The 24,455-nt window shown below is 39.6% G+C and overlaps 1 protein-coding gene across 2 annotated transcripts in view; it reads left to right on the top strand.

The window, feature by feature from the left end:
- The window catches only part of LOC148370012 (plexin-A2-like), a 304,834-nt gene extending 284,181 nt beyond the window's left edge, over positions 1–20,653 (top strand). For both annotated transcript variants that reach the window (XM_088332300.1, XM_088332301.1), the window contains 6 exons: positions 5,614–5,713; positions 8,656–8,846; positions 10,465–10,634; positions 10,741–10,953; positions 11,711–11,861; positions 14,671–20,653. In XM_088332300.1, the coding sequence (XP_088188426.1) occupies positions 5,614–5,713; positions 8,656–8,846; positions 10,465–10,634; positions 10,741–10,953; positions 11,711–11,861; positions 14,671–14,766 (921 nt within the window). In that variant the 3' untranslated portion in view covers positions 14,767–20,653. The remainder of the gene's footprint in view (positions 1–5,613; positions 5,714–8,655; positions 8,847–10,464; positions 10,635–10,740; positions 10,954–11,710; positions 11,862–14,670) is intronic.
- Positions 20,654–24,455: the final 3,802 nt, after the last annotated feature.

The raw sequence follows: 24,455 nt of genomic DNA, 5'->3' as shown, positions 1-24,455 counted from the left end.
CATACGTTTTACGTAGTTAGAGCTAGGTTCAGGATGGAAGTGTAAGGTAAAGTGTCCCCCCAAGTGTGAACATGTAACTTGAATTTCAAAGGTTGGGGAAAAAATTTCTAAAATATGGAAATTGAGATTCTGTTCTTGAAAGTATTTACTCTTTGTTTTTAGAACAACTTGTTTTCAGTTTGTGGTAAATTTTCCCTGTTTTTTTAATATGTATTTTAGACAGAAAATATTATTCTTGGAAAAGATAAAACATATTTAAATAAAAAAACAGAAAAATGTATTTCAAATACTGGGGAATAAGCCCGAAAATTAAAAAAAAAAAAACGTTATTAGAAAACACAACCTGGAAGATTTTTCAGAAACCACAACAAAACCTTTGTAAGATAAACAATAAAAATAGTTATTTTTCTTTCAAGTGAATGCAATACGCTACTGTATTCAAAACAAAAAAGAATGATATCTAAAAAGTGATGAAAACGTTACAAGAGAATATGACAAGATTTTTAAAATATTAAGGAAGCAAAGCAAAAGTATATCTTGAATCTTGAGTCTTAGAGGCACAAAACATTCTGTAAATATATTTAATATCTAATCTTGGTGTGTAGTCTTCCACAGGTTTTTGTTATATAATTTACAAAATATGTACAACAGAAGGCGTAATTAATAACGGTGTGTAATATTTAGTTCATCCTAGTGGTACAAAAAAACTGTGTTCCTGTATTAAAAAAAGCATTGATTTGAATACCAAGCAAAAAAATAAACTATCATACCAATATTATTTTTTATAAAAAAAAATCATAGGTCAAAAAATCTGTATTTCTTCTTGGATCGGCGCCATGTTCATCCGGCATCCTGCCGCCATGCTTTGCTGTGTATCACCTGCTCTCGACCACACAGTGCCATCTAGTGGTTATATAACACACATTGGGGCTTTAAGCAGTCGAATAGGAAATGTCTATCGTCCAATTGCAATGTTTTGGTTTTTATTACCGCCGACAGTGTCGAATGAGCATTGTTTCCGCTCCCTCTGGATGGTTCCCTGCAGGGCTTTAATCCTTGATGAAGCCCTGCAGCGTTATTGTTTCCACAGCATAACGGCCCCTGAGTTGTGCTCCTCTTTTATTTATAACATCCGCCCCATCGGTTCTAAAAGACCAATATGCGGGGATGCTTCCAACACGGTTGCGGCAACATGTCAACTGACTTCAGTGAAGAGCGTAATGAAACAAATTGCTCAGAGAAAAAGAAGTTTAAAGGCAACCGGGGGACACAGTGAAAGTACCGCTTTGAGTATTTGCTAATGCTATCTTTTTCCCCCAGACTGAGGTATTAAAATTCCTATCACAGCATTTCTGGACCCCCCCCCTACCTTCTTCTCTGCCTCTGGCTATTGGTTTACATAACCTGGATTTGCACACCTTCCCAGCTGCCACGTATCCACACTGAAAGCATAAGTGCATATATTATATATTTGCATTGAGCACATAATCTTAGCAAACTGTATTGAACTATACACATGCTCATAGGCACTCACACAAGATTATGCTGCCATAAGTTCATCCTCATTTCCATCCGTCTTTATTTTATATGGGTTAAAATACGACACAAGTGTCCATTTTCCACTAAGTGGTCATTGTTTTGAGAAATAATTTATATTACTGTAAATAATATCTCTCAACTCTCTTGTTAACTCACCATCAAGTACTAAAATGGGAAAAAATAGCTATCTTGACTTTAAAATGCCCGAAATAAACAGGATTTTTAAAAAACTTTTCAGGGATATTTTCAAGGAAGAAATACCTGTTTTGGACCGATGTTTAAAATGAATAAACAAACAAATCAAAATGAAAATACCAAAGTATATCAGAAACACTATTACAAAAAGTAAATAGGAATAACTCAACAGATTTTTAAAAAAAATCCATTTAGACTACTTATAAATCCCCATTTGTGTGTTTGTATCAAAATCCATTTAGACTACTTATAAATCCCCATTTGTGTGTTTGTATCTGACTTAAAGGCTCCGAAATGGCTGTACCGATTTTCGTAAAAACGTATGCTGTTGTACTTTGGGCCTCTAGCTTAGGTGTCAAGGCACCCCGATGATTACCAGCAAAATCAATAAACATCTGCTTTTGTGTGCTCTGCTTTTGTGGGGTCTCCAACAACCTCTGGGGACTAAATTGGGTACTGTTGCTCCACTCAGATAAATCCCATATTCTATAGAGGCAATTTGCTTGTAGATTTAAAATATGGAAATAAAGATACATGTAGAGATGTATGCAAAATACATTCATATATAGGGTTGAATTCTAATTCATAAAAAAGCCTCCACATTCATGTTTGAAATAAAAGAGTGGTCCTAAGCATTTCTTGTTTTGAACTATTAGCCGATTGTGTGGCCAGAATGTCAGTTTATGTCTAAGTCTGTCCCCGTTTATCAGCAAACGCCGAACGGTATCACGACAACACTGTATGTAACATCCCACATGCCGACATTTCTTGTGTAAATACCATGTAAATTATAACTATAGCCTTATCCCCCTTGTTTTTTAACCTTATCTTCTCTGTTCCTTTATCTTCTTGGCTCATACCTCACTGTGAATGTGTAAAACTGGAGTGTCATGCCCAATTTCGTTGTCACAATATGTTAACCCATTTTGTAACAATGACAATAAAGGTATATTCTATTCTATTCTAAAGTCCAAGCTCACAGAAGAATAATCCGAAGATTCAAATTCTACTTGTTTGGAGTCGGGATGACAAACCTCTTGACTATGTTAAATTTACTAGGCTACTACCTTTCTAGGTTAAACATTCTCACAACATACCGATAGAGTGATCTGATAGTGGATTTTGAACAAATATTAAATGCAAAATATCAAATAAAAGACAGTCAAATTCACTAATTGTCCTTGAAGGCATTACTAGCACGCAACTGGCCTAATACCCCACCCCACGAAACTACAGGTTCGCGCAAATTAATCAAAACGAGTGCTACATTGAAGGAAAAAATAAAAATAAAATAAAAAAGTACTTTACCTGCGAGTATGAAAAATATGCAATCTGTACAATCTACTTAACTTGGTTAACAACCGCAGCACTGTGTAGTGCGACATCCAGTGATCAAATATTACACAGTGACCCTTTAAGTTCATTTTTTAGGGGGTACATTTTTTGGTCCTCCCTTGTTTATTGACTGTCGTTATTAACATATGTAATGCATGCTGACCTCACCAGCTGGAGGAGCATTGCTCCATTTATTCAAATCGTCTTCGTGCTATATAAACTACATATTTTAAGATCAGAATGGTTGCCTCATAATTCTCAAATCTTTTTACGGTCATGGTGAAAGGTCACATGTTCACTGCAGGGATTTGCGTCCATGAGAAGGCGAGTTCAGTCCAGGAATGGAGAGGGAGCATAGAGAACAAACGATAAATACCAACAGCTCTGTCCTATCTACTCAGTCTAATGGAAGGTGTTATCGCAGGCGGGCCCCGCGGCATCCAAACGTACCTACCCACTATCGCTCCTGCACTAGATTATCCCTGAAGCGGCCAACTTGCACGCCTTCAATCATTTCCCCTATCAAAAGGACCCATCTTTGCCATTGCCTCCGTGTCAGGACAGAATCGGTAGGGATGGAGGTAAATGCGCTCGGAGCGCCCCGGCACAGAGGATATTTTACGCCTCTCATAGGGAACTCATCAGCGGGATAATAGCACAGAAGGTCCATGCCGTTGGTTTATCACAGCACATGCCAGAATCAGAAAAGAATAAGAAGTTGCAATGATAGAGATTGAAAGGTCAAGGTAAATATGTTGTGAGTCAGGGTTTCATTTCCACACAAGAACATTGAGGATCTTTCTTTGAGTGCCATCACGCCTTGGGCAAGTTTTATACATCACATCTGAACGCCAACAGGTTTTCAATCCTCGAGCAGTGATGTGCAGTGAGGTTTGTGTCTGGAGAGGCTACGTCATTTTTGTTTTTTTGTTGTTTTTTTAAATGAACCTACAGCTCGGTAGCCTAGATAGTAGGGCGCCCGCTCCGAGACTGGGAGGTCGCTGGTTCAAGCCTCGGCCGAGTCATACCTAAGACTTACAACATTGGTACTCATTGCCTCCCTGCTTGGCGCTCGGCATTAAGGGTTGGAATTGGGGGGTTTGGTCACCTAATGACTGAAATGGCTGCGCCCTGTTTGGCTGCGGCTGCATCGATCCGTACAGTTTAACTGTATGGGTCATGTGTATTGACATTTCGTTCTGTGTGCATAGTTACAAAGAATTACAATAAAAGTAAATTCTATTCTATTCTACATCTTATTGAGCATTTGATTAGCAGACCACAAAAAATGTCTAATTGTCTTACCTGAACTTCTAAAGAAAGTCTATGCGCTGCCCCTTTTGAATAAATGCAAAATAATTTGTGACTTGTTTGGTGATTTTTGTTGCTGTTAATTGTTATTGCACTTATTTTCATTGCACTGTTGTTACAATGCATTATTTTTTTCATTGCACTAATATTGTAACTTAGGCCAGTCTCCAAGCAAAACGTGTAATTATGTCTCACCATTTATTACACGTTTACCCTGAAGTGCCATGTCTAATCTTGTTGCATACAACGTTGATATCAATGCCAATAAAGGGAAATACATTAAATTCAGTAAAAGCATCAATAGATAGGTCATACTTTATTCTGGGAAAAAAAAGAAAGTATATGCAAAAAGAAAACCATAGCTGGATGGCTTGATTTTCTGTAGAAGTAATATCAACCTAAAAACTCCAGCCTGACCCGGCCTGCCCCGCAGGTAGTACAGCCTGTCCCAGCCCGAGCCCGACAAATTTGATTGATTGATTGATTGATTGATTTGAGGGACAGAGCTCGATGTAAACACAAATTTATATATTTTACTTGTGAGGAAGCGGAAGGGGGAAAAAGTGTGATTTTGGCCGACTACCCCCCGCTAGTCAAAGAGTGTCGGCGCGTGCACGCGCGCACCAACTTATCCAAATTATTGACATTTAAGGCCCTACGCTGATTTTGGGCAGGGTTCGGGCCTAAGATCTTACCTCTAATTTTCTGTTAGCTTGCTAATACTATCACTAATTCTATTGTTTGGTTTCACTCTCATCCGCTGCTATGAGACAAAAACGTTGTGTGCCTCATTCTGCATTGTAAAGCTAAATAAGAAACAACTTTAACGTTGAATAATAATAACCATTTACTATATGTTTCCCTCACTGCCCTCAAGTGCTGTAAAATCCTAACTCCAAGCATCCCCCAGTTTCAACTATATTTCTCCAGTCTTGTCAAGTGCGGCCACCAAACTGCTGGAGAGTTATGAACAGACATGAGAGTGGGGAATACTTTTGGATTATTAACATGGGTCTTATGTAATGTTTCTCTACTGGGACATTCAGAGAATGAAAAATACATGAAGACATCAGACGGAATGATTAAATGATGGGCTCGCCTTACAGTATTTTCCAAGTCACTGGCTTGTTGATACAGAAAGAGAGTTGCGATAGCATGTGAAAAATTCTATTTTTAGAACTATTCGATTTATTGCAGGTGTGATGACATGATACATTTTTTTTACTGTCCCAGGTGTCAGACCGTTGCGTGGTGGCCCTGGTTCCCAAACAGACGTCGTCGTACAACATTCCGCCCTCGGCCAGCATATCGCGCTCGTCTATCAGCAGATACGGTGAGTCACCAGACAAGACGGCTATCAATGCCACAATGCTATCTAGACACTATTTTCTATTACAAATTTTGATTCGCTTTAGCATTTAATCATTACACTTCACATGAATTTTTAGATTTCTGTGTAATTGTGGGATTTTTGCATAGTTTTGATAAAGAACAACATCCACTTGTAGGTGTTTCAATTGCACGATTTGAGAAGGTACCTTTTGGTCATTCTAATCCTTAGTCTGTTGAAGCAAGTCAGCAATGTGCAGCCATGATGGTTCAAAGAACAAGAGGCAGACTAATAGGTTTAAATTTATTTTTCTTTGCTTCACGAATGACCAGATTAAAAACAAAATCAATAATATTAATCTGGAAAATCCTCTATAATCAACATTTGGATGTCTTTGGAACATCCATCCATTATCTGTACCGCTTATTCTCACTAGGGTAGCAGGGGTGCTGGAGCACATTCCAGCTGTTGTCAGGCAGTAGGGACAACCTTAACTGGTTGACAGCCAGTCGCTGGGCACACAAAAAAGACAACCACGCTCACTCATACCTAGGGACAATTTGGAGTCACCTATTGACCTGCCATGCATGTTTTTGGTATGTGGGAGGAAACCGGAGTGCCCAGAGGAAACCCACGCATGCACGGAGAGAACATGCATACTCCACACAGGATTTTAACCCATGACCTTAGAACTATGCTGCAGACGCACTAGTCACTCATCCTCCACGCCACCATGTCTTGGTGACATCACACTAAAATCATGTCACATGGACAACTCTATGCCAACAGCGCAATATACTCTGGTCGCTATCATAACTTTTAAGACGAAATATTATGTCGATCGTTCTGCCAAGCAATCAAAAATACAAACTCATCAAATAAACCAACCCTGGTGAAAGTATGCTGGTGTTATGTCATTCCTGTGTTGTGTTCTTGATGTAGTAAACCATGCATTCTCAGATTTCATTGCCAAAAGTTTGTTTGCTATATTGGTAACATGTCTTTCTTGACCATTCTCCAGGGTGATTGTCTTTTAGCGCAGAAATTTTGTCTTGATTCATCTCTCGCTGTATTTTTTGCAGTTGGGGATCCTCGCTTACAATTTGACAGTTGCACAGCCTGACAGGCCACTAAGCACTAATTTTATTTTAAACATACACTGCCTCAAACCCTATGTTTTCATTCATTGAGACTGTAGCGGTGTCAGTAAAACGAATCATAAGAATTAGAAAAATAATATGTGGACCCCCTACAACAATGGAATCAATATAATATGACTGCCTGTTGCGACTTTCAAAACATACGTTATCAAACTGGGTCATACAACAATCTCAAGAAAAAAAATCCCATTTCAGGATAATTATTTTCTAATCCCTCAACTAACACATTTTCTATTACTCCGTGGGCCATCAAAATACCAACAGGAGTTCAAGCTTGCTGGATTGAGTTATAAAACTGTGATATTCTCTGAGCATGATTCTTGGTATGGTTCCTGTGGATATGAGACGCATGGTCATATTTGAGCACTTTGTGTGGCTGTTTTGGCGCCAAAAAAAGAGGCTTTGTAGCTCATGTGGACCTTTGAAGCAAGGTGAAAGAGATCCTCTCTAAGATTGTCTCTTGCTATGCTCAGATCCTAGATCTCTGGGGATCCGAGTGCCGGGAGACTCTTGCTAATTAGCAACTGAGAACGGGATGTGTTATCGGAATGGAGCAAGGAAGTAGCAACGTGAGAACGGCGTTGACGTGCTGGGGGACAATGGGGCCATTGGGAGCTTAACAACATTTTTAGATGCCGTGATTTTAGTGTGACAGCGTGTTTGCCTCCCAGTTTGGGAGAAATGGAGTAATTGGGGACATTTTACGACGAGCACAATAGCTACATTTTCACTGAGCCAATCTTGCACCTAAACATGGAAGAGTAGTCATTGAGTTATCAATTTTGCTCTTCAAAATTGTCTGTGCAGTCACAAGAATAAAAGGTAATGATGATTAGCATAATTAGGCATTATTCAAAGGTAAATCATAAAAGCACATGATGAACAATTGTTTCTCAGGTTCCAATGACGAAAAAATAAATTGTTTGACTTCTTCCTTTGCGCAAGAGCATCCTTTACCCAGGGCTCAAGAATATTTTTTACCCAAAGAGCCATAAAAGCAAAAAATGTTTTAAAAAGAAATTGAGAGAGCCACATCATATATTTCAGACGAAATTGAAAAAACTGCCAAACACACTCTCTAGACAAAAGCTAATTCTTCAGCACATTTTATTTCACTGTGTGTCATTTGATGATTTAATCAAATGTATGAAATGATAATAATGCCAAAATCCTGTGTGCCAAATCACTGTAAATATGCCATTTACAATTCTTCTTCCACCTTCAGTTAAGAGAGTTGAGGCAATTTTTTTTCCATTAAATTTGTCCTTAATAACGGTTTCAAAACAATGTGCATGCAAAGTTCTTTTGTAAAAATGTCACAAATTACTGCAAAGGATAAGCATATCGTCATATTCACTTTCGGTGTTGACTGCACTGAGAGAGAGAGAGAGAGAGAGAGAGAGAAGAGAAGAGAGAGAAGAGAGAGAGAGAGAGAGAGGAGAGAGAGAGAGAGAGAGAGAGAGAGAGAGAGATGAGAGAGGAGAGAGAGAGAGAGAGAGAGAGAGAGAGAGAGAGAGAGAGAGAGAGGAGAGAGAGAGAGAGAGAGAGAGAGAGAGAGAGAGAGAGAGAGAGAGAGAGATGCCTTGCGCTGTGTGCAGGGATCCGCCCACCTGTACTGCTCACCCAATTAAAGTAGTTTGCCAGCGTTTTTATTTATCAATTTAAATTATAATAGGCTTATTTAATTCATGTTATAATTTCCAAGAAGCCTGACTTTGAAATATCTTGCATTGAATTGGAGACAAATCAATTTTGAGATGACTTCGAATCATATTTTTCTTTCAGATTCTTCGTTCCGCTACACTGGTAGTCCAGACAGTCTCCGGTCTCGTGCTCCCATGATTACCCCAGACCTGGAAAGTGGTGTCAAGGTATGGCACCTGGTGAAGAACCATGAACACGGAGACCAGAAGGAAGGAGACCGCGGCAGCAAGATGGTCTCTGAGATCTACTTGACTCGTCTCCTTGCCACTAAGGTAGGCGCTGAAAGTATTCTTCAAGATTGACAATAAGATTGATTTGTTTTCTTATATTTATATAAATTCCTTGGTATCTCTCCTGGAAGATATTACAGTGATTGTTACAGATGATAGGGCCAGTTCAGTGTTTCTCAAATGGGAGTACTAATAAAATGAAGTATTTTAAAGCACTTTGAGAGGTACTTGTGATATTAAATGTTAGTAATTTGGCACACGAGTGGGTTGATGAAACAGCAATGCAGAGAAAGATAGGCAGACACCCTTTTCCCTTGGGTCTTGTTCAATCCAGAACAACAAAGACAACAGACACTCAAGCTTGATTCACACTCGCAGAAGCTTTTTTTCACAGCTTCCAAAGTATTTTCTTGACGTTTACATCACCTTTACATATTCAACAGACATAACGTCCAGCTGCGCAGATGTTTTCACGGGAAGCAGTATTTTTTTATATCTTGACAAACATGTTGTTTAAACTGTGGCTTAACCAACGATATGAAGAAACAACAAAGGTACCCCGCCCTCTTTTTAAACTTGTACATATGGCGAAAAATAGAAGATTCCAAATATAATGAAGGTGTCAGCATTCAAACGTAAAATTAAATTGAATACATAGAAGTGAAAATATAGGTTGAGTAAACATAATAACTCATAAGTTGGTAATTATTTGCTAACTATACAATTTTCTTAATATTTTAAAAGTTTTAAAAGAAGTATTAATGTATCAACACAAATTTCTTCACAAAACATATGTGTGCTTTTGGCTGATTTTTATGCTAATTATAAGGACAATTTGTCATTTAATGCCCAGTGGGAAATATTGGACTACTAGATTGCACTGTAATGTCCAAAAAAAAAAATAGTGCCACAGAGCACGGCGTAGCACCATGATGCCAGACAAACATGGTTGCAACTTCTCGGTACTGTAGGTGTAAAAGAAATGGATATTTCTCAACCTATGATTTTTTATCAAAGTTAACATAAATATCGGGTCAGATGCAATCGACATTTCGTTCTGTGTACATTGTTACACAGAATGACAATACAAGGAAATTATTATTATTATTATTATTATGATAGTTCTTACATGTTTGCCTAGTTTTAAAGTTTTTTTTACTGAATGAAAGTTTGATGTACTACTAGGAGGCATTATATATTATACACAGTCCCTTTAGAACTTACTTTTCTTTAAAAAACTCTAAATCTTTGAATTAGGCCAAACTCACATATGACTAAAAATGTTGCTGATTTCAAGAATTATACAACAAAATGAAATCAGAATGTTGAAAAATTAAAATGAAATTAACTTTATAAAATCTATATTGGGTTATTTGTCACAACAGTCACATCTATGAATTAATTTGCTTCCTATTCTCCCTAAATAAGTTAAAAAAAAAGATAACGTACGAAAAATAGTACTGAAAATGAGCAAAAAATCAGTCAATCAGATATTGGTTTCTGCAGTAAGGAATTTCACAATTCTAAGTGAAACACTGGTTGGTGGCTCGGGATTATTTTACCAAAGGATGTTAAACTACAAGGTTTTGATGGATTTGAGGATAAAAAGACAAATTGCTGGTTGAATCATGACCCTTTGTTGATCGCTTGTTTCCTGCAGGGAACGTTACAAAAATTTGTGGACGACCTGTTTGAGACGTTGTTCAGCACCGTCCACCGAGGTAGCACGCTGCCGCTCGCCATCAAGTACATGTTCGACTTCCTAGACGAACAGGCCGACAAGCACGGCATATACGACACGGATGTACGCCACACATGGAAGAGCAACTGGTGAGCGAAAATTATTTTATTTTTTACATTGTGAGATTGATTCCCTGGCAGAGAACTCACACACCTGAGCACCTTTACGCATCTTCTTTGTCTCCTTTCTCCACAGCCTTCCGCTGCGTTTCTGGGTGAACGTGATCAAGAACCCGCAGTTCGTGTTTGACATCCATAAGAGCAGCATCACGGATGCTTGTCTGTCTGTGGTCGCTCAGACATTTATGGATTCTTGCTCCACTTCTGATCACCGCCTGGGCAAAGACTCCCCATCCAATAAGCTGCTCTATGCTAAAGATATCCCCAATTACAAAAGCTGGGTAGAAAGGTAAGCTTTAAGTGAATTCAAGTCAAGTCTCAAAGGACTGTACAGACTACTATATACCACCCCCTGATCTTAAAACGACATGAGGGCAAGGAAAAACTCAAAAGCCTCTGCATGAGGAGAATGGACAGACAGTACACAGTATCATCAACATGAATTATACAAAACAAAATGTCATAGAGCAGTTTCTCAACTGGTGCGTTGGGACCCAAAACTGTTTGCGGACCCGTTTTCAGTGTGTTGTGGGCCTTTTCTTTGGCATAATAATGCTTCGAATAGAAAAAAAAAAAAACTGAGGGTCAATCACACTCCTTAACAGTAGATAATGCCCAGGACCGTGACGATGGAATTAGCATGGCATACTTTTGTCAAGCCACACGTACCCATGAAAAGAGCCATATATTGTTCAAGAGCTATGGGTTCCCGACCACTACTATAGATGGTATTACAGTTAATAATATAATAAATCAAAGTATATATATACCGTATATAGTGGTTAGAGCGTGTGCGGCACAGTTCTAAGGTCATGAGATCGAACCTCCTGTGTGGAGTTTGCATCTTCTCGCCTGTGCTCATTTGGCACTGGTTTTCGTTCACATTAGACAACATAGTGCCATCTAGTGGTCAAATATTACTCAATATACTTTTACATAAAGTGTAACATTGGGGGTGACACCTTAACACTAACACAAGAGGAGGGTTAAGAACAATCATTCAGAGTTTGTTATTGCTTGGAGTGATACAGAGCGCTGTCCCACAGGTACTACGCTGACATCAACCGGCTCCCGGCCATCAGCGACCAGGACATGAACGCATACCTGGCAGAACAGGCTAGACTCCATTCAAGCGAATTCAACATGCTGAGTGCCCTCAATGAGATCTACTCGTATATCAGCAAGTACAGCGAGGAGGTGGGTTGGTGGTTGAGATGAATGGATGTTTTGAGGCTATGACTGCAAGGATCAGCTATGTAAAATTGTTGTTCTTTGAAAATTAATGAAAGTGCGTAAGATATCAGATGTTCATGTTTGTAGTTTAGCCACACCTCCTGCTTTTGCTCCATTCATATAAAGAAAAAAAGAGTAGGCCAAAATACAATACTGAATTTCTGAGGTCAGTGAACAGTCCTTAAAAGATAAATTGATAATAAACACATAAATTGAATAACATGATAATAGATTCATTGTCAGTCCATCCTCTGCAGTGGCAGCAGTGGCCTTTGTTTGATATAACTTTTCAAACAGCACAAAATTGAAAATTCTGTACATGTTATAGTGCTAACAACTTGGCCTGGAAGTCCTTTTTCTGTATTTGTTAAGTGGAGATCACAGTTTGCAAAATCTCAAGAGACGAGCGTCAATGGTTCTGAATGATCTGAGCGTCTGTGTGCAATAGGCCTCAGGAGATAGCGACTATTCAACAAAGGCTAGGTTCGCACTGCAAAAAAATCTGATATTTTTTTTTTTTTTTTGCACAGATGCGACCTGTATTTGTTCTGTTAAAGTCTTTCAGAACGACACGTACCCGATTTTTTTTTTTTAACGCCAGACCCAGGCCACTTTCATACGTGGTCCTAAGTCCGATACATTTCTGATATTTTGGAATGTGACTTTTATGTGAATGGTCAAGATGCATTCATGCGACCTGCTCGTCAACAATAGGCCGTAAACATCACCATTCTGCCTTTAACCCTGCGGGAGGAAGGAAAGAAACAAAGAACCATGTCGGACGAAAACCCGGAGTGTCATTAAATCACACGTTCATGAAAGATGAACACTTTTTTATTTTGTAACTCATGAAAACAGTATTTACATTCAAATCCCACCACACCGACGGCATTTAATAAGGAAAAGTGAGGTTTTGGATTGAATAAATATATTCGGGAACAACGCTCCGCTGTTGAAATCCGTGGGTACTTCCGCAGACATGAACGCATTGCATGTGACGTCACATGTCCTCTTCTGCAAATGCGTGACAGTTGTGGAGTTCACACAGGAAGATCAAGTTGCATACAACTCGCATTTAGTTGGAGATGTGAACAATATCACAAAAACATTGGATTTCACCAAAATATCAGAATTGAGCATAATGTGGATACGCACGCACGCACCTTCTCTCTCACACACACACACACACACATATGAGATATGTCAGAAAACAGAAAGCATAAAAGAAAAGAGAAAAGAGCATTTATGAGAACAGTCTCTGCTTCTAATGTCAGCTCCTCCTTTGGGAGTTTGACCTTTACGTTGGAACGGCGCGCTGCTCCATCTTTCATTAATTCCCTGTATGCCGCCCCTTTTTGCGTCCATTATCCAGCAAGCTTGGCCCTTCGCTCCCATGGATCGCTTAATTTGGGGTTCGGCGGTCTCTCAGACACTTCAACAGGCACTGAAAGATCAAGACAAAATAATCAGGCTTGGCCTGCAATCACGAATGGATGGATGGATCACTGAATGGATCACTGGATGGATGGATAAATGGATCACTGGATGGATAACTGGATGAATGGAATGATGGATGACTGGATGGATGATTGTATAAATGGATGGATGAATATGTAGGCAGGGGTACCCAACATGATGCCTGCAGGGAACTAGGGTGCCCCTAAGGACAGTTGAGGTGCCTGCGGACCTCCACTGAAAATAGCTCACCGGTGCTGGGTCATTGTGATTTTCTACTAAAATTGGTTTTAGTAATTGACTGAGTCTAATTAAACCTACTTCCAACAATTAACTTGGTAATAACATAGTAACAACATAGTAATAACCTCTCAAAATGGATGCCCTTTACGCTAATTAGTAACAAGAAGTAGCTCTCAGTCTGAAAAAGGTAGCTGACCCCTGATGCAAAGGGACAGATAATTGAGGGATCAATGGGTGGCTGGTAGTATTCATAGATGAATGGATGAATGATTAAATGCATTGAAGGATGGATGAACAGATGGAGGGATACACAGATGCTTAGCTTGATGGACAGATGATGTTAAGCTGCAGGGACAAATTAGTTGCACTGTTTTAAAAATATATTTCGGGGGATTTATGAATTAAATTCAACTCAGGAGGTCATGAACCAATATTTAAACCATCACAGTAAGGCGCCCGCTTTGAGACTGGGAGGTCGGTGGTTCGCGCCCCGGCCGAGTCATTCCTAAGACTTAAAAAGTGGTCGGCGGCGCCCTCTGTTGGCTGCGGCTGCATCGGCTCGCTACAACGGGTCAGGTGCAATCGACATTTCGTTCTGTGTACATTGTTACACAGAATGACAATACAAGGAAATTATTATTATTATTATTATTATCAAATTGATAAGTCCCAATAATAACTTCAAAGAGAATAATATAAATATAAAAGCTACATGAACTGGTAGAGCCAAGATTTATCAGTGTGCAAGAAATAAACTGTGTTCCCTCTTGGCTGCTTTGTTTTTGCCCCTTCAGCCTGAATGTTGCTGTCAACCTGATTGCAATTCCTCCTGACAGGCAAGAGAGAGATGATAGCCCAAAACACAACGCTTGTCTCAAACTGACGCTTGAACCTTGACAAACGTCGCATTTACACGACAGGACTCAAAAGATGAAAAGACGAAAGGCTAATAGATAAATATTTCTTCACAAATACAAAATCAGCTTATTTCATGTGCTCTTTCCTACACTTTAGGGTAACAAAAACAGGGTTTCGTTTCTTCGACAAATTTTCTTGTCTCGCCATATCTGAACAGATCACTGCCGCCTTGGAACAAGACGACCATGCCAGGAAGCAGAGGCTGGCCTACAAAGTGGAGGCCCTCATTGCCGCAATGTCACTGGAGAGCTGAAGCCGGACAAAGACGGAGGCTGTCCCAACCTTTGGTGCAATACGAGCGCACGTTTCCTGTTTCCTAGACCTTGCCCATCATGGTCCTCCAATTCGTAGGTCCGAACCCAGAAAGAGCGTAACTGAGTAAGGTCAACAGAAGACTTTTTTGTGTATCGGTGTCGTCTCCTGGGACATTATCCAAATGGACCTGATGTATGTATGGTTGTGTGTGTGTTTGGGACTGCTGCATCCAGATTTTATTTTTATACTGGCACTTTTGAATAGGAGTCATTTACATTGGGATCACCGCAAAGGATTCTGGTCGTGCAGTCTTCTCCCGGTTGAAGATTCACGAAACCGAGACTATGTACAGGACCAACAAGCAAAGGGAGAAGACAGAATATATAAATGTAGCAATGTCTCTAGGGCCGATGTGAATGTAGAGATATTTTTGTTTCCAACTTCTGGAGGAGGAGCGAGAGGGCTTCCAGCATTTTTTAAATATTTGTTTTCTGTCCAATATCTTCCCAAACGTTAGGAAGCTCCCTCATAACTGGTCAAAATCCTTGAGATCTCAGTGTGAGATTGGGTTTAGTCGGCCAAACAAGTTGCACTCTGAACTTTACTAGCGTCTGCTAAAGGTACGAAAAATAACATCAAATAAACCACAGGATCAGACTCCAATAGTCACGTGATAACAAAGAACTAACAAGCCCATCGACATATTTTCCAATCATAATTTTTGACAAAGCAAAGGTAAGGACAAGTATGGGCTTTCGGTTTAAATAGCTGCATCAGAGAATGGTGAGGAGGGCATGGATGGGAGGCACGACTCCCTCCCTTTTACTCAGTAATCCCTTTCAGCTTTCTGCTTTGAAGTTGCTCTTTGATCCAACTTTTAGTTGTGTCTGAAAAAGAGAGCGAACAGGCAAAAAAAACTATGAGATGGTAGTGGACGTACCCTGCCAGCAGGGGGCACTGGTGAGTTCCTGCCTAGGTCACTCCTCCACTGCATTAGCTCTGAATTCAAAGTATCGTGATAGCCTTCAAAAATAGGTTCATCGAAGTCATAATAGGTTCACAGTTGAGGTAAAATCAGGCATAAAAATATCCAGCCCGACCCGGGCCGCGGGTGTTAAAGCCTGACCTTGCATGAGCCCGACCCATTTACTCGATTTGAAGGTAAATAACCGAGCTCGAAGCAAAACTCCTATTCATATTTATTTTGTGAGGACATGGAAAAAGGAGAAGGATTTTGGCCAGATTTGGAGTCGGGCTCCGGGCGGGTTCGGCGCTAAGATCTTACCTCCGGTTCACAGAATATTTACAAATGATGATGTGCCATCTATTGTACTGGATAACAGCTATTCACTTTAGCTGGCTAAGTTTCATATATATTTTTGTATTTATTTGGATGTATTTATTTGTAGAAATTAAAGGGACCTTGTACATTCATGTATTCATATCAATGTAAATACCTGTTCATTTTGGCGTGATATTAGCTGTTCCCAAGGATTGATTGAGATGTTAGAAAAGGTCAAAAACTTGCATGCAAAGTTTTTTTTTCATCTTCTCATTTGGCCCTTCCTCTTTGTATTGCCACTCTTTTTGGTTATGGAGCTTTGTCTCCAGCCTTTTGCTACATTTTGTGCCAGAGGCCAGGAAAACTCCAGAAAGGAGGCCTCCTTCAACACAGTTGCAGCTCATCAGAAAACCCGTGGAAAACAGAAAATAAATAATTTTGTTAATTGTGATATCAGTCACCAGTATGCTAACTTGAGCGCTCAGAGAGGTTATATTAAGGGGTGCACCAATCACAATTATTTTGCGTATCCCCAATCTTTTAAAAAGTCCGACCTGCCAATCTCAATTCTAGCGGTCTCCGATCTTAGCCTATATATGTAAATTGACAATTTGTATCATACAACTTCACTTTTTCCTTCTTGTTTAAGTTTGAACTGTACGCCAATACCAAAAAAGCAATCATAATATTTGTAACGATATTTCATAGTAACCTTGAATAAAACTAAGCAGAAAGGGACAGCAACTGACCTTTTTAAGAGGTCTGTTTATTCCATAAAGACATAAGATCACTCCTTTGAGTGAACAAGTTCAAACTTCTAAAAAAAAAATGGTAAATCTAAATTGAAATTTTACCTGAATGCAGGTAACCTTCTACTTGAAATTGAGATCGGTTCCGAACAAGCGGTCGTAAACGTGTGTAGTGGTAGATTACTGTCTGCCAAGATTTTTGTACGTGTTGCCGGGCTGCTACACTTTTTCCAATCTTGTTTCATCGTGGACTAAAAACCAATACAGAGTAAGCAATCAGTGTTTTTAACGGCATGTAATTGTAACATCAAATTAAAATATACAGAGGACAGAAACTGACCGTTTTCAGAAAAAGATTGGTCGGTACATTTTATAAAGTGATGGACCTATCGTGATTCTTTACCATGTTGAAAAGTCCGCCAACCAATTGATTTACAGATCTTTCAAGTGGACAAGATGAAAGTTCAATAAATGATCTAGAATAGGGATGTCAAACTCAAGTTTGGTTCCGAAGCAGGATCCAGACTTTCTGTTCTAGGGCAGGCCAGTTCAGTAAAAATACGTCAACTCCAAATTATTAGCCTTGTTTTGTTTGGATTATGCTTCACTAAAAAGCATACATTAACAGCCTTCTCGATATATTATAATCCAAAATACCAAGGATATTTTTCTAAACACAACACATTTATTCACAAACAATGGGGAAACAGTAATATGTTTAGCATTGAATGTGTAAACTGGTTTGTTTTGAAAAGATTTACATATGAACCAACTCACCAAGCTCTATAAACTCAACACTGCTTTCTAGTAGCCGATGAGAGCCTTTGTTTCCATTTATTTCAAAAAATCATAACCTGATAGAAATGACATAGACCAGGGGTCTCCAACGTGGTACCCCCAAAGACAGCTGAGGTTCCTGCGGACCTGTTTTAAAAATACATCACCAGTGCTTTGTCATTGTGATTTTCAAGTAAAATTATTTTTTTAGGGGTTGACTGAGTCTATTTAACCCCACTTTCAACAATTAAACTGGTAATAAAATAGTTGTCAAGTCATGTTTATTTATAGAGCCCTTAATCACAAAGAGTCTCAGGGCTACACAGATTATTGCAAACCACAGACTATTATGACACCATCCCCTGATCTAAAACCTACATGAGGGCAAATAATACACAGATATTGTCAACATAAAATATAGGTTATTCATATGCTATAGGAGGGGTGGCGAACACGCAGCTCTAGAGCCGCATGCGGCTCTTAGCCAATAAGAATGCGGCTCTTTGCCTCATCATATTTTCTATATAATGTGGGTCTTTGCCTCATTTCGTTTGTTTAGTTTTTTTCCACTCTTAAAACACACTTTAATCCATCAGAGTTAATTATAAATAATATTTTGAAATTAATTTGGCAGATTTGTTGTTTTTATGCTACTCCGGACACATAACTGACTGCCAATCATCTGCGTAGGGTACGTCTAATGCCGGTCGTGCGTGGTGTGGCTCTATTGACTCTCACAGTTAAAAATTTCGGCTTTGTGTCAAACTTATTCGCCACCCCTGTGCTATAGAATAGAAGTGTGGTTTAAGCTTAGATTTAAACATTTCCACTGAGGTTGCACATCGAATCTCAGGGGGAAGAGCATTCCACAGCACAGGGGCCCGAATGGAGTAAAAACATAGTAACAACTAAGTAATAACACAAAGTTGTTACTTTAGAAATGCATCTCAAACTGAGTTCTCTTTGTGCTATTTAATACAGAAGGGAGCTCTCGGCTTGGAAAAGGTTGGAGGACCCCTGACCTATACACTCTTTTTTTTTTTTTTTTACATACTAGCTGGCCTGATTAAATCATTCAACAGGCCTTATCCGGCTCATCAGCTCTATGTTTGACATGCCTGATCTAGAAATAATAAATTAAACTTTTGCTGAGGACACATAACATCCGACTTAGAACTGAGGTATGTTGTAACCAATCGGTCATAAATCATTACAATGGCGCCGTCCTCTTACTGTTCTGAGTGTAGTGGTAGATTGAAATGAAATGACAGCATTTATATAGCGCTTTTCAGGTCAAGACTTCCCAAAGCGCTTTACATTGTGCTTCACATTTCCCAATAGCGGCCGTGCTGTTAGCTAGTTGCCCAAATTATCCTACATGTTTTTATGTGCTGCAGTGCCAAGCATTGGAAAAAGAATGCACATCTACAGGAAAACATTAACATTTACAGGCCTTGATCCTAAGTCACGCAGGTCGTAAGTCAGATTTTACCTGTATCAAAGAAAATTGATTTTTGCTCTTTTTTCCCCAAGTTTAACAGTGTGACATTTTTAAGCCAAAATATATGTCCAGAGAGCACGTTTAACATTTACTTTCAACAATGCGTGTCTTTCATTTTAATTATCCCCTGGTATCCCTGCCTACTCGTAACTTCAGATGCTTGGTACGCCTTTGGTTACCATGGCGACAAGAGACGGAGTTGGGGATTTGCAATTGCCTCTCGTTATCTATGCCAAGCCTGCTAGCCAAATTCTGGCATAAGAGTGGCTATTATGTAAATTTGAATCGTTTTTAGAAATTGGGATTTACTTGATTTCTTGACGGTGCACGGACCTTCCAAAGACGAAACATCATTGCTCATTGTTCATTTTCATGACGCGCAACTTTTACCTTACAAAAATATGAATTCGCATATGCTCAAAGTCTTCCCATATCATGGTCCTTGCACGTGCGTTTTATGGTTTGTGGCATTCCAAGGCTTGGATTCAACCCCTCCTCCTGGGGATGTCCGCTGCCAGTGTTTTTTTTTTTTTTAAATTCATGCTTTTAGTGTGGCGAGCCTCAGTGTGCGCCTCCTGAAAACCCATTAATGCACCCCAGCTGACTTTGCTCAGAGATTTTTCTTTTATCGTTATAATTATTCAATGATCGCTTGTTTCCTCACTCGCTCTATGTAGCGACGCTATACTAAAAAACGGAGACTGTTTTTTGTTGTTGTTGTGGTTACTTTCATTTACTTTGGGGTTTTTCATGCTTATGTGATACAGTACCTTGCAAAAGTATTGCCCCCCAAGAACCGTTTCACATATTGCCATAGTTCAGGTTTCAAACTTGTAGATAAAAAACTCGAACTATTTTCTAAGAATAAACAACATGTGAGACACAATCGAGAAAAGATACCAAATGTATTCAACATTTTATATTGTGCTAATACGTAACGAACCTTTTAGGTCTGTTGGCTGAGATGAGAGAACAAGGGGCCAATAGTTTTGCAACACTTTCTTATTGTTTCTCACATGTTGTTGATGCTTAGAAAATATTTTAAGTTTGAAGTTTGAAGCCTGAAATGTGGCAATATGACAAAAGGTTATTGGGGGGCCGATACTATTGTATCTGGAACGTCCCAAAAAAGGGGTTTGTGCACTTTTTTGTTTTTTTTTTGTTTAGTGAAGGGCTGATTTTGCGCTTGAGGTGAGCTCCTGTCGATGCATACACCAAACAAACCACACGTTTCCTCTACTGTGTCAGAATCGATGAATCAATGTATTAGTCTTGAGTGGGAAATGAACACCTCGTAAAAAAATATTTGTAGACACTGGAGTTCTGTACAGAAATGATTACTGGCAATGCGAATATTTGCTGTCTGTGTTGTTATTTTTTAACGGTCTTGTGAAAATTGTAAGAAATTTGAGGTATTTAAAAACATTTGGTCTTTTTTTTTAACTTGCTTTGGTTTTATGATAATATATGATTGTGTACCTATTGTAAATATGAAGCACACCTATTTTGCAAGCCAAGGATTCACTTTATAACATTGTTATATACTGTATGAATAAACTTTGCTGGTTAAAAAATGTATTCGCATCCTGTTCATTTCTTTTAGAAACACAAATCAGATCAGATGAGGTGTAGAAAAAATACCCCTTATTATGCAGTAATGTGGCTAATTCCAAAGTTCATTTTTTGTGTTTTAAGATATAGCTAGTTTTTGAGTAAATGAAAAACATTACTAAAATCAACACTATATTTTCTTTTTTAAGTAACACAATTTATCCAGGCGACTTCCAAACGGCTTTGAGGAAATTCTTGTCCAACATCTGGAGTCTTAAGTGGGGTGAAGCGGTGTGCCATCAACACTGTAGGCTTTTAGATCTCTGCAGCTGAAGTCACTGAGGTGGCTACGACTTGATGAGATCCACCCAGAGTTCATTAAGGTTCTAAATGGTTTGGGCCTCTTCAACTTCGCGTGGACATTGGGGACAGTACTGCTGGACTGTCAAGAGTGTGGTGGTGGTCCCCATTTTTAAATATGGGACCGAGAATGTGTTCCAACTACAGGGGAATCACACTTCTCACCCCACCTGGTAAGGTATATTTGGGGGTCCTGGAGAGGGTCAGTCAGGAAGGTCAATCTTGGATTCAAGGAGGAGCGACTAGTTTTGGTCCGGGCTATAGAACAATGGACCCGCTCTACACACTCTGCAGGGCCCTTGAGGGTGCATGGGAATTTCCCCATCCGGCCTTCATGTGTTTTGTGAGCTTGGAGGCTTTTGAACATGTTCTAGACAGACTTATCCAGGCTGTTTGGTGCCTGTATGCCCGGTGCCATAGTTTGGACCGCATTGCAGTAAGTCAGATTTATTTCCAGTAGGAGTTTGACTCGGCCAAGCCTGCCTTATGCCATTGATTCTGTTCATAACTTTGATGGACAGTATTTCAAAGCACATCTTTGGTGGAAAAAAGGTTTCGGTTTCGGAGCCCCAGCATTGCATCTCTGCTTTTTGCAGATGATGTGGTGCTGTTGGCTTCCTCAAGCTGTAATCTTCAGCTCTTACTGGAGCCATTTGCAGTCATCTGTAAAGCGACCGGGATGAAGAGCAGCACCTGCAAGTCCAAGACCATGATTCTCAGATGGAAAAGGGTGGCATGCTCCTTCTGGGATGGGGATAAGATCCTGCTCCAAGTGAAGGAGTTCAAGTATCTTGGAGTCTTGGTCACAAGCGAGGGTTGGATGAAAGCAGAGATCAACAGATGGATCAGTGCACCATCTGCCATCACGCGAACCCTCGACCAGTCAGTCCTGAAGCTGAGCCAAAAGGCAAAGCTCTCGATTTACCGGTCGATCTACGTTTCTATCCTCACATTTGGTCATGAACTGTGGGTCATGATCGAAAGAACAAGATCTCGGATACAAGCGGCTACAATGAGTTACCTTCGCGGGGTGGCTGGGCTCTCCCTTAGAGATAAGGTGGAAAGATTGTTCATGCTGGAGGGAGTCAGTGCAGAGCCGCTGCTCCTCCGCATTGAGAGGAGCCATCAGAGGTGGCTGAGACATCGGATAAGGATGCCTTCTGGACCCCTCTCGTGAGAGGAGTTTTGGGCATGTCCCACCGACAGGAGGCCTCGGAGAATACCCAGTATACGCTGGAGAGACAAAATCTTTAGGCTGGCCTGGAAACGGGAGGTCTGGGCTTCCCTGCTGAAGCTGCTGCCCTGCAACCTAAACTCGGACAAGCGGTAGAAAATGGATGGATGGATGGACAATCTATGTACTCAAATAATTTCCGATAAATTAAATTGTTAATGAAATCGGACACCTGCAATGGGATTGCACAGGATGCCAGTTTGTTATTTTGAGTATTATTGCTTACTGTTGCTTGTTCTTTTGACAATCATAAACTGTTTGCATAATTGGGACTATCAGCCAATCATGTTGCTATTCTTTGATAACAATACCTTTTAGGGCAGACCTGTTTTTGTACGTAGAAGATTTTTATATTTTTTTTTTAAAGTGTTTAGGGATGGCCTTTGGAACAAGTTGGAATTTCTTATGTGAAGGCTCACTACCCTGTTCTCCTTGTAAGTTTAAAATCTTCAGAGAGTTTTCTCTCCTTTATTTTTACTGTCTCTTTTTTTTTTTGTATGTGTGTCAATATCTTAGCATCCATCCATCCATTATCTGCGCCACTTATCCTGAGTAGGGTTGCGGGGATGTAGGAGCCTATCCCGGGCTTATCCCAGGTTTTTTGGGCAGTGGGCAGAAGACACTCTGAACTGGTTGCCAGCCAGTTGCAGGGCACAGATAGACAACTCACTCGCTCCTTCACACCTAGGGACAATTTGGACCTGCCAATTAACCTGACATGCATGTTTTGGGGAATGTAGGAGAAAACCAGAGAGCCAGAAGGAATCCCCTTTAAACATGGAGAGAACATGCAAACTCCGCACAGTAAGACTGATAGCTGGATTTCAATCCATGACCTCAGAACTGTGCCGCGCACCCGCTAACCACAGCCCTGCCGTGCCGCTGATATCTTAAAGTAAAATTATAAAAATATTGAAATATGTAAATAGAAAATAGAAATATGTAAAATATGTATGACAATCCAAAAACATTTGAAAATATAATTGCTTTATTTCTTTTTTTTCACTATTTTGGTGAAAAAAATATTTGTCAAAATAACAAAATCTACCATTTGCTAATTTTAAAGATGTTAGGATTTAGTTGCCCACTGTCCTAGAGAGGGTGCCAACAGGAAGACGGACTGGAGATCCCTACTTCTGTTGATCATTACCCATACCTGACTCCAATCAAGAGACGGGTATTTAAGGACTGTGCCTTCCTGCCTGAGTATGTTTTTTAAACTTGATACCTGTTGTTAATTAGCTCTGGACTTTCTTAAATCCTTCAGGTGAGTTTTTTTCTCATTTTCCCAGGTGTAGAGCTTTTTTGTCAATTAACTAACAAAAACAACAAAAAATTCAGCTTGTGTGGCTGCGCTTGGGTCTGCATCCCAGAAACATATCAAAAGATTATTATTTTTATTTTATCGAAGAGGCAATTTAAGAATGGCAATGAATTTAAGAGCTTGAGATACAATTTTTGACACAAAAAACTATGAAAAATAAAAAAATATATTCATCACTAAACTGATAAAAAATTACTAATTCATACAATTTGAAATATCAAACACGTTGTCAACGTTCCCACACTTATCTGTATGTATTCTCAATCTCAACCTTTTTTCTTCTGCTTTGCTTATATTTCTACACAGGGGGTCTAATCCCCTTTTGCTTCTAATCCTGTACCACTGAGACCAATTCAAATCCAAGAGGGACTTAACACGCTGTAATACCTTTACAGGCGGTCGTCGCATCGCTGCATAAAGATCACATTCTCATTCCAATTCATCCTGGGTTGTTTTCTCAGGCTGAATTACAGCGCGAATGTCAAATTGAATTTTTGGGTTGCCAAAGACAAGAGCTTGATTTCAACAATATTTTTTGTTTCAATATGGTCGCAACCTTATATCCGATTGCTTTGATTGAAGTAGGGAGGTCTTCACCTGGGGAAAGGAGAGAAAAACTCATGGCTGAAGAATTTAAGGGAGTCCAGAGTCAATTAACAACAGATATCAAGGGTTTGAGAAGCATGCAGGGAGACGCTGTCCTTAAATACCTCCTGATTAGAATCAGGTATGGGTAATGTTCAAGTAGTGTGAAGTAAGTCTACGATATTTTTTTACACATTCAGTACTTACTTATCCCTAGAGAGAATGAGTGATGTACTTTTAGACCAGATGGAATTTATTTTAAGAAAAAAATCTTCTGTTGTTAGACACCGCTCAAGAAAATTGTGTTTTTGGGTACTAATACAT

This window comes from Urocampus carinirostris, chromosome 3, assembly GCF_059441175.1.
Source record: "Urocampus carinirostris isolate Australia breed hairy pipefish chromosome 3, RoL_Ucar_1.0, whole genome shotgun sequence".
In the NCBI taxonomy this organism is placed as follows: domain Eukaryota; kingdom Metazoa; phylum Chordata; class Actinopteri; order Syngnathiformes; family Syngnathidae; genus Urocampus; species Urocampus carinirostris.
This window is presented reverse-complemented; position numbering and strand designations above follow the sequence as displayed.